At 38.6% G+C, this 10,568-nt stretch overlaps 1 protein-coding gene across 3 annotated transcripts in view; it reads left to right on the top strand.

The window, feature by feature from the left end:
• Window positions 1-10,087, top strand: part of LEO1 (LEO1 homolog, Paf1/RNA polymerase II complex component) — a 66,616-nt gene extending 56,529 nt beyond the window's left edge. For all 3 annotated transcript variants that reach the window (XM_019832412.3, XM_045059301.1, XM_023255356.2), the window contains 2 exons: window positions 1,226-1,323; window positions 9,849-10,087. In XM_019832412.3, coding sequence (XP_019687971.3) covers window positions 1,226-1,323; window positions 9,849-9,953 — 203 coding nt within the window. In that variant the 3' untranslated portion in view covers window positions 9,954-10,087. The remainder of the gene's footprint in view (window positions 1-1,225; window positions 1,324-9,848) is intronic.
• The last annotated feature ends 481 nt before the right edge of the window (window positions 10,088-10,568 follow it).

A 10,568-nucleotide genomic window follows, 5' to 3' on the forward strand; every position in this document is an offset into this window, starting at 1 on the left:
GAGCCAGCTCTAGTCTCACTTCTGCCACTCTTCTGTTGGATTGATGACTTCTCAAAAGTTACAATACCTACCTTCTATTAACCTCATTAGGAAAAAGCCAACCTATTAATAATAGTATTTACAATAGGAGGTTTTGAGAATTGAATGATGTAATACATACACAGTACTTTGCCCAGCACCTGGCACATTCAAGTACTAAAGAAATGAAACCTAAAACCATTGTTGTTATTCTTACTAGTCGTCAGCTTTAGGCAAATGACTTCATATGTCTGAATATCGTGTTCCCTTTCTGTAAAATGAGACTCTAATCCCCCCTAGGTTAGCCCGAGAGAGCTTTGGGAACCACTGTACAATGTAAGATACACCGTGGGTGACCATACATCCTAGTTTTGTCCTTATTGAGTGACAGATTTTAAGAGCACTAAAATTTCCCCTCTGTCATCCTATAAAACACCTTTTTCCTTTCCTTGCAGTGACTGCATTTGTTCTGGTGAGCTATTTCATCCTTCTTTCCTACCTATTAATTATTTTGGGACTACAGTACAGAGGCGATTTTTTTGTTAGTGCTAATTTCCCACAAAAAAGATTAGTTACAGAAATAAACCACATGAATACTAAATAAAAACAAAAAAATTGAGGATGCTTTCGGTTCACCAGAGATTGAAAACCTACCTGACAAGTTCATTAGCATTCAGTTCAGTTCCAGGGTAGGCTCTGGGTTCTCAGACAAGGGGGTTGGTCTAAAGTCAGCTGCTCTTGATTCCATCCTGAGGTTCACCTGGGCTGGGGCATTAGCGCAGACTGTTAACTCCTCTCCATCTCCCTTTGAAATGGCCATCTGGCAACAAATGGTCTTCTCAGGACCAGGACTCCATCCCTTGATTTGATTCTCAAAGCTTATTTTGGAATTTAGTTATCTCCCAGGAAAGAATGACTCAGGCATCCATAGGTTATTCTGGAAGAATAATAGTGTTTGTGTCTTTAGTGACCTTGCACATAGCTTTTTTAATACTTAATAGTGGTCAGATGAACCATTCTTGTATTATGAGAGGATAAGTGCTTCATTTCAACATATTAAATCTTACATTTATTTTTAAATCCAAAAAATTGTAGTGATTTGTTTCTTGCAAAAATATACAGAAGGAATGAAAGATACTCATCAGAAGAACTCAAATGAACAAATCACTGTCTGAAAATCACTCACAAATCATTCCTTTGCTTTCAGAGGAACGAGCCAGAATCTATTCATCAGACAGTGATGAGGGATCAGAAGAAGACAAGGCTCAAAGATTACTCAAAGCAAAAAAACTGACCAGTGATGAGGTAAAACCAAATTTGTTCAATTGTAGGGCGTTACCCTGTATGCTTGAGTCCACTACTGGAATGAAGAAGAACTCACAGCCCAGAAACACAGACAGATGTGGCTGTACACTTCACTGAGAAATAAATGTAGTGACAGGACCAGGAGTGACCCAGAGGGTCTGAGCCCTGTGATCAGGTGCGTGTTGGAAGGTGGCTCAGAGAGGAAGACCCCTCGCTTGAAGAAAGTGTTAGCTTGTGGGGCACATCAGCCAGGCGGGCATTCTAGGTGGATGAAAAGGCCTGTGAGAAACTGTGCGGGGCCCTGAGATGGCAAGGCTTGACTAGAAACTAGATATCATTCAGTGTGGGTAGATCAGAAGGTTTATTTATCTCTTCTTTCTTTTGTCTATTTTCAATACATTTTTAAAAATTTTAATTTTTTAATTTACATCCAAGTTAGTTAGCATATAGTGCAACAATGGTTTCAGGAGTAGATTCCTTAATTCCTCTTACCCATTTAGCCCATCCCCCCTCCCACAACCCCTCCAGTAACCCTCTGTTTGTTCTCCATATTTAAGAGTCTCATGTTTTGTCCCTTCCCTGTTTTTATATTATTTTTCCTTCCCTTCCCTTATGTTCATCTGTTTTGTATCTTAAAGTCCTCATATGAGTGAAGTCATATGATATTTGTTTTTCTCTAATTTCACTTAGCATAATACCTTCTAGTTCCATCCATGTAGCTGCAGACAGCAAGATTTCATTCTTCGTGATTGCCAAGTAATACTCCATTGTATATATATATACTACATCTTCTTTATCCATTCATCCATCGATGGGCATTTGGGCTCTTTCCATACTTTGGCTATTGTTGATAGTGCTGCTATAAACATGGGGGTGCATGTGTCCCTTCGAAACAGCACATCTGTATCCCTTGGATAAATACCTAGTAGTGCAGTTGTTGGGTCATAAAGTAGTTCTGTTTTTAATTTTTTGAGGAACCTCCATACTGTTTTCCAGAGTGGCTGCACCAGCTTGCATTCCCACCAGCAGTGCAAAAGAGATGCTCTTTCTCCGCATCCTCGCCAACATCTGTTGTTGCCTGAGTTGTTAATGTTAGCCATTCAGACAGGTGTGAGGTGGTATCTCATTGTGGTTTTTGGTTTGTATTTCCCTGATGATGAGTGATGTTGAGCATTTTTTCATGTGTTGGTTGGCCATCTGGCTATCATCTTTGGAGAAGTGTCTATTCATGTCTTTTGCCCATTTCTTCACTGGATTATTTGTGCTTTGGGTGTTGAGTTTGACAAGTTCTTTATCAATTTTGGATATTAACCCTTTATCTGATATGTCATTTGCGAATATCTTCTCCCATTCTGTCAGTTACCTTTTTGTTTTGCTGAGTGTTTCCTTTGCTGTGCAGAAGCTTTTTATTTTGATGAGGTCTCAATAGTTCACTTTTGCTTTTGTTTCTCTTGCGTCTGAAGACGTGTTGAGTAAGAAGTTGCTGTGGCCAAGGTCAAAGAGGTTTTTGCCTGCTTTCTTCTCAAGGATTTTGATGGCTTCCTGTCCTACATTTAGGACTTTCACCCATTTTGAGTTTACTTTTGTGTATGGTGTAAGAAAGTAGTTTAGGTAGGGGCGCCTGGGTGGCTCAGTCAGTTGAGCATCCAATTTCGGCTCAGGTCATGATCTCGCGGCCTGTGAGTTGAAGTCCCACATCGGGCTCTGTGCTGACAGCTCGGAACCTGGAGCCTGCTTCAGATTCTGTGTCTCCATCTCTCTCCCTCCCCCGCTCATGCTCTGTCTCTCTCTCTCTCTCTCTGTCAAAAATAAATAAATATTTTTAAAAATTAAAAAAAAAAAAAAAAAGAAAGTGGTTTAGGTTTATTTTTCTGCATGTCGCTGTCCAGTTTTCTCAGCACCACACGCTGAAGAGACTGTCTTTATTCCATTGGGTATTCTCTTTTGCTTTGTCAAAGATTAGTTGGCTATACATTTTTTTTTAATTAATGGAAACAGTTCCTATGGCAGGAAAACCTCTTTTCTTTTTCTTTAGATGAAGTACTATTTGAATAGTATTGAATAGTTCAATAAATTAAATTTTTATTGAAATAATTATTCCAAAGTAATTTTAAAATATCTTAATTCATACTTTTAACAGTAACCTTTTCAAATTGTAAGAGTACAGGTGCTGAAAATTTTAAGTCTTTTTTTGAGGTATAAGTGACATGTAACATTAGTTTTAGGTATTGTACAATACAGTGATTCAATCAGTACACGTATGTATTGCAAAATGTTCACTACAGTAAGTTTAGTTAACATTTATTACCACACATAGTTAACAAATTTTTGTTCTTGTGATGAGAACTTTTAAGGTCTGTGCTTTTAGCAACTCTCAAATATATAATACTGCATTGTTAAGTAGAGCCACCATGCTGTACATTCCATCCCCAGGACTTCTTTTAGCTGAGCCTTTTTAGATCTTTATCATTGGTGTTTTTGAATTGTACTGAGGTATCTATTTGGTTTTTACTTTTTCTTTTTCCTTTTTTTTTTTTTTAAGTGTATTTATTTTGAGAGAGAGAGAGAAGGGCAGAGGCAGAGGGAGAGAATCCCAAGCAGGCTCTGTTGACAGCATGGACCCAACTGCTGGTTCAGCTTCACTAACTGTGAGATCGTGACCTGAGCCAAAATCGAGAGTCGGATGCTGAATTGACTGGACCACCCAGTGGCCCCTCCTTTTATTTTTCTGATTGGGATTTGTTCTGAATGTGAATTCATCATCAGTACTGAAAATTTCTCAGTCATCAATTCTTCTGTACTTTTCTTGCTGTCCTTTCTTTCTGCAGCCCTGATTAAATGCATTGTTTAAATTAAATGCATTTAAATTAAATTAAATGCATGTTACTCCTGTGTCCTCCACAACCCTCAAACCATCTTTCATGTTTCCCGTGTCTTCGTCTCTGCACTCTGGGGCATCTCTTCAGAGCTGCCTTCTAGTTCACTACATCTCAAGTTGTTAATCTCTGTCACTCAGGTTATAATTTAGTTGTTTTAGTTTTCATCTGTAGAAGTTTAGTGTCTTTCTCAAATTGACTGTTGTAAAAACTCCTTCCCCAACTTGTATTTCCAATTTCTCCTTTTTATGTCTTAAAATGTTTTAAAGCTGTATGTAGTCTTTTATGTCTGATAATTCCAGTGTCTGAAATCTTTTGTGTGTAATTTTATTGCCTATTTTCTGGCTCTATTTCTTGATGACTGACTTCTCTCATGTATTCTGTGATTAAATGATTGATTTACTTAGCTCAGCTCGATGGGAATTTTGAGGTCTAGATTGATGGGTTCCTACAAAGATGATTTAGATTTGCCTCTTCCAGGTGCATTGAGTATCAGCTACTTGGGATCACTTTAACCTATACTCTTGGAACTAGGTCTTTTTAGATTACCTGAAAGTATGAATTCTGACTTCATGTTATGAATTTTCTTAGAATCAGTTAATTAATTTTTCCGTTTATTTTTTAATAATGACAGATATTATGTGATGGGATCATTCTGTGAAAGCAGCTTTCTCGTACTACTTGGGTCTAGGTTATTTTTTTTCCTCCAAAATCCTGTTCATTCTTCAAAGAATTCAATTACATATAACCTTGTGAAAATTGAGAATGCCAGGTTTTTCTTTTATTTTTTTATGTTATTACTTTTTTAATGTTTGTTTATTCTTGAGAGACAGCACAAGGTGGGGGAGGGGCAGAGAGAGAGGGAGACACAGAATCCGAAGCAGGCTCCAGACTCCTAGCTGTCAGCACATAGCCTGAAGCAGGGCTCGAACTCATGAGCCGTGATATCATGACCTGAGCCGAAGTTGGATGCTTAACTGACTGAGCTACCCAGGCACCTCTAGATAGAGGATCTTAATGATGCTTTTCCAGTGTGTTGCATTGTTGGCAAACGGGAATCCTCATCTAAGCAGATGCTGTTTTATTTCCTGGCAAGCAGAAACTGTGAATGAAAATTGAGAATTGCCATGGAACTTCTGTTTATTTCTAGTATTCTCAGAAATGAGATTATTAAATGTGATCCATGAAATAGCCTTCTGTTAGGCTGGGAAAACCTGTAACTGCCTGACTTAAAAATGCCTCTTGTGAATGCCTCCTGGCTGTCTGTTACAGGAACTGCCCTTTACCTCCCTCGTCCACATACTCTCTGTTAGGTGTCTTCCTATATCCCTCCCTTCCCCTTTTGTGACAACAAATTATTTCCTCTGCCTGGACCTCCCATTCCCTGGCCACTTTGTCCCCACTACCCCAGCTCAAGTTCTGGCTGTGGATTACAGTCAGGGAGAGGAGTAAGGCTCACACGTGCTCTAGGTCCCTCTCCCTGTTTGCGCACCAAACTCCATCCCGATGCCATGAGCCTGGGTGTGTCTTTGAAATGCAGGGGGATCTGCAGATTCTAAGTTCCCAGGGAACTGCCATTATCAGCAGAGGATATGGGGGGAGAGGGCATGAGTCTGGATTGGAATGAACTGGACTGTAGAATCTTGGCCACTTCCACGGCCTTGAACAAGTCATCTCACGTTTCTGCATCTGTTCCCTCATCTCTGCAACGGGATTTATGTTTGCTGCTTGCACGGTTGTTGTAAGACCATAACATACGAAAGTGGATAGTACAGTGACATGTAGTATTTGAATAGGAAACTTTAGTTTCCTTCCCCAACAGGGTCAGAGTTACAAAAAAAGAGAAAAATAGCTTTTTCCCCTGCCTTATTTTTGGAAGTGGTTACAACTTGAGAAAACCTAAATCACTTGAAAGGTAGAAAAATGGGTAAGAGGAGAGCCTGTGGAAAAGGGACAAACCCAAGTGGAAAGAAACACAAAGACAGTGGAAGAGAAAGGATCACAGCCTGTTGTTAGCCTTCTCTTCAGATGGAGCAGGTGACCTGCTGAGAAGGATTAGAGTATGGTACCCAGTGGTCTGGTTCCTCTCCCTGCTTCTCTCATGGAACCTTCATTCTCCACATTGGCATCCCTGCCTTACCTGTTAGAGGCCCTTGCCCTCTGTCTATGGGACCCTAGGTGACTTGGAACAGCATAGCCCCAGCTGCCTCTCTTTTGTAGGATTTCCTGTGATTGGGATTAGGAGTATATTTTCCCAGAAGCCTTTGACATTCTTGGTGTTGGTCTCATACTTTCAGACACTTTTTATTTTTATTTTTATTTAATTTATTTTTTAATTTACATCCAAGTTAGCATATAGTGCAACAATGATTTCAGGAGTAGATTCCTTAATGCCTCTTAACCATTTAGCCCATCCCCCCTCCCAATAACCCTCTGTTTGTTCTCCATATTTAAGAGTCTCTTATGTTTTTGTCCCCCTCCCTGTTTTTATATTATTTTTGCTTCCCTTCCTTTATGTTTATCTGTTTTGTATCTTAAAGTCCTCATATGAGTGAAGTCATAAGATATTTGTCTTTCTCTAATTTCACTTAGCATAATACCCTCTAGTTCCATCCACATAGTTGCAAATGGCAAGATTTCATTCTTTTTGATTGCCGGGTAATACTCCATTGTATATATATGTATGTATATATATGTGTGTATGTGTGTGTATATGTGTGTATATGTATATACATACATGTATATACATACATGTATATATGTATATACATACATGTATATATGTACATATATACATGTATGTATATACATGTATATATGTATATATATACACATACATACATACATATACAATGGAGTATTACCCGGCAATCAAAAAGAATGAAATCTTGCCATTTGCAACTATGTGGATGGAACTAGAGGGTATTATGCTAAGTGAAATTAGTATATATGTGTGTGTGTGTGTGTGTGTGTATATATATATATGTGTATATATATACACATACATATATGTGTATATGTATATACACACACACACACACACACACACACACACACACACACACACACCACATCTTCTTTATCCATTCATCGATCTATGGACATTTGGGCTCTTTCCATACTTTGGCTATTGTTGATAGTGTTGCTGTAAACATTGGGGTGCATGTTTCTCTTCAAAACAGCACACCTGTGTCCCTTTGATGAATACCTAGTAGTGCAGTTGCTGGGTCATAGAGTAGTTCTATTTTTAATTTTTTGAGGAACCTCCATACTGTTTTCCAAAGTGGCTGCACCAGCTTGCATTCCCACCAACAATGCAAAAGAGATCCTCTTTCTCCGCATCCTCGCCAACATCTGTTGTTGCCTGAATTGTTAATGTTAGTCATTCAGACAGGTGTGAGGTGGTATCTTGTTGTGGTTTTGATTTATATTTCCTGGATGATGAGTGATTTTGAGCATTTTTTTGTGTGTGTGTCAGTTGGCCATCTGGATGTCCTCCTTGGAGAAGTATCTATTCATGTCTTTTGCCCACTGGATTTCTTCACTGGATTATTCACTGTATATATATATATATATACATATATATATATATATACACATATATATACATATATATACATATGGATTATATACATATATATATATATGTGTGTATATATATATTTCTTCACTGGATTATTTGTTTTTTGGGTGTTGAGTTTGATAAGTTCTTTATCGATTTTGGATATTAACCCTTTATCTGATATGTCATTTGCGAATATCTTCTCCCATTCTGTCGGTTGCCTTTTTGTTTTGCTGAGTGTTTCCTTTGCTGTGCAGAAGCTTTTTATTTTGATGAGGTCTCAATAGTTCATTTTTGCTTTTGTTTCTCTTGCGTCTGAAGACGTGTTGAGTAAGAAGTTGCTGTGGCCAAGGTCAAAGAGGTTTTTGCCTGCTTTCTTCTCAAGGATTTTGATGGCTTCCTATCTTACATGTAGGACTTTCATCCATTTTGAGTTTATTTTTGTGTATGGTGTAAGAAAGTGGTCCAGGTTCATTCTTCTGCATGTCGCTGTCCAGTTTTCCCAGCACCACTTGCTGAAGAGACTGTCTTTATTCCGTTGAATAGTCTTTCCTACTTTGTCAAAGATGAGTTGGCCCTATGTTTGTGGGTCCATTTCTGGGTTCTCTATTCTGTTCCATTGATCTGAGTGTCTGTTCTTGTGCCAGTACCATACTGTCTTGATGATTACAGCTTAGTAATACAGTTGAAGTCTGTAAGACACTCTTATTTATGTATATTCTTAGATATGTTTTTGGTTAAATAAACTCTGAGAGCTGGTTTATTAGTGTGAAAAAAATTAGCCTTAAAAACACTTGGTAATTATAATTAGTCTTGAAGATAAATTGTTGGAAGACAGCTCCTTCAAAACCATGGGCAGCCTGTTGTTGTGTCTGTATGGACTTGCACTTATAGCTGTGGCAGCAAACCTCGTTTCAGTGTGACAAGAGTAGTTTTGTCATTTGCGTGTATACATGGCGCAGGGGTTTTCTGTAGCTTGGGTCAGTGTGGCAGAGTCCCACGTGTTTACCATTCACTGGCCTTTCGCAACCTCAGCCTCAGAATATTCACTCTGTTTCATCTTTGAGGAAGCTAGTTAAGCAATTCTGGAGTGTCATATTCTGGATAATTTAGCTATTGATATATTTGAATTCTATCTGTAAAAATTGTTTTTAGATAACCTCCTGAATTGTTTCTATTAGAACATCATACATGATTTTTAATTTTTTTTTTAATTTACTTTTTTTAAGTTTATTTATTTTGAGAGAGAGAGCACATGCAAGCAGGGTAGGGGCAGAAAGAGGGAGAGAGAGAGAATGTGCCCTCGAGGGAGGGACAGAGAGAGAGGGAGAGAGAGAATCCCAAGCAGGCTCTCCACTGTCAGCACAGAGCCCAACACAAGGCTCGATCCCACAAACCGTGAGATCCTGACCTGAGCCGAAATCCACAGTCGAACACTTAACCTACTGAGCCACCCAGGTGTCCCAGCCTTGTACATGATTTTAAGTAATGCAAACTTGTGTAATAAGCTTTTAATTCAAATATTTTTAAAAAAACCTTTATGATGTGAGTTTTTAGTATATCCAAAACAAATCATTAGTTTACAAAATTGATGGTCATTAAAATGCTGAATTTTAGGTAATGAAGAGGTGAATTGCCGAGGAAGCAGAGAAAAGTTTAATCACCAGATCATTGTAAAAATATACAACAGGACAAGTGGCTATACAGGCAGACTTCTTTGGGAGAGCCTTGATCCTTTCCAGGGCAAACCTAGTTTCCAGTTTTCTGCATGCCCTTTTCCATGTACAAGGCCTTCCTTCCAAGAGATTGGTGATAATTGCTTAGCTCTTCCTTACAGCCCTGAAGTTGGGTTATTTTATAGTTAGTTTGTAATTAACGCCGGTTAGTTGTCATTTTTGAATGCTTCTAGTACTTAGCAGATTTGAAAACTCGCCATGACCTTCACCACTGGCTTTATGCATCTGGCGAATGTTCTTATTCTAAAAATGTGTTTTCAGAGGATCATTCAGTTCAGAGCTACTTTTGATAAACCTTCTTGTAAATATTCTCTATTGACTACTAGATTTTTAAAAATTTTCTTTGTGTAGGAAGGGGAACCTTCTGGAAAGAGAAAAGCAGAAGATGATGATAAAGCAAATAAAAAGCATAAGAAGTACGTGATCAGTGATGAAGAGGAAGAAGATGATGATTGAAGAAAAATGTGAAAACATTTTATGTATTTTTTGTACAGTTTATTAAATATGATGTAAACATGAGTTATTTTGATTGAAATGAATTGATTTGCTTTTGTGTAATTTTAATTGTAATAAAAAAAAATTTTAAGCCAGTCTCTGCTCAGGAAATCTACTTTTCTGAAAGTGAGTTGATTTTTATATAAGCTTCACATGAGGCCTGAGGTTTCAGTGAACTCCTGCTGCTCTTTCCCTCCCCACCCCCTCATGAAAAAGCATCCTGGTCAGGGCCAGGTGAGGCAAGTGAGGCATGCTTCTGGGGTGCCCAGTTTTAAAGGCACGGAAAGAGCCTCTGTGATTGTTCGAGTTTGTGGGCTTCTCTAACACAGTACCACAAACTGGGTAGCTTAAAACTGCAAAAATGTGTTGTTTTACAGTTCTGGAGCCTAGAAATCCTAAGTCAAAATATTGACAGGGCCAGCCTCCATCTAAAGGCTCTAGGGAAGAACCTTCCTTTGTCCCAGCTTCTGGGGGCTCCTGGCAGTCCCTGGCATTTGGCAGTGTAACTCCAGTCTTTCCTTGGTCTTCACATGGCACATTTCCCCTTGTGTTTGCTCTGTGTCTCTGTATGTGTCC

Source organism: Felis catus, chromosome B3 (genome assembly GCF_018350175.1).
Source record: "Felis catus isolate Fca126 chromosome B3, F.catus_Fca126_mat1.0, whole genome shotgun sequence".
NCBI classification, from domain to species: Eukaryota; Metazoa; Chordata; class Mammalia; order Carnivora; family Felidae; genus Felis; species Felis catus.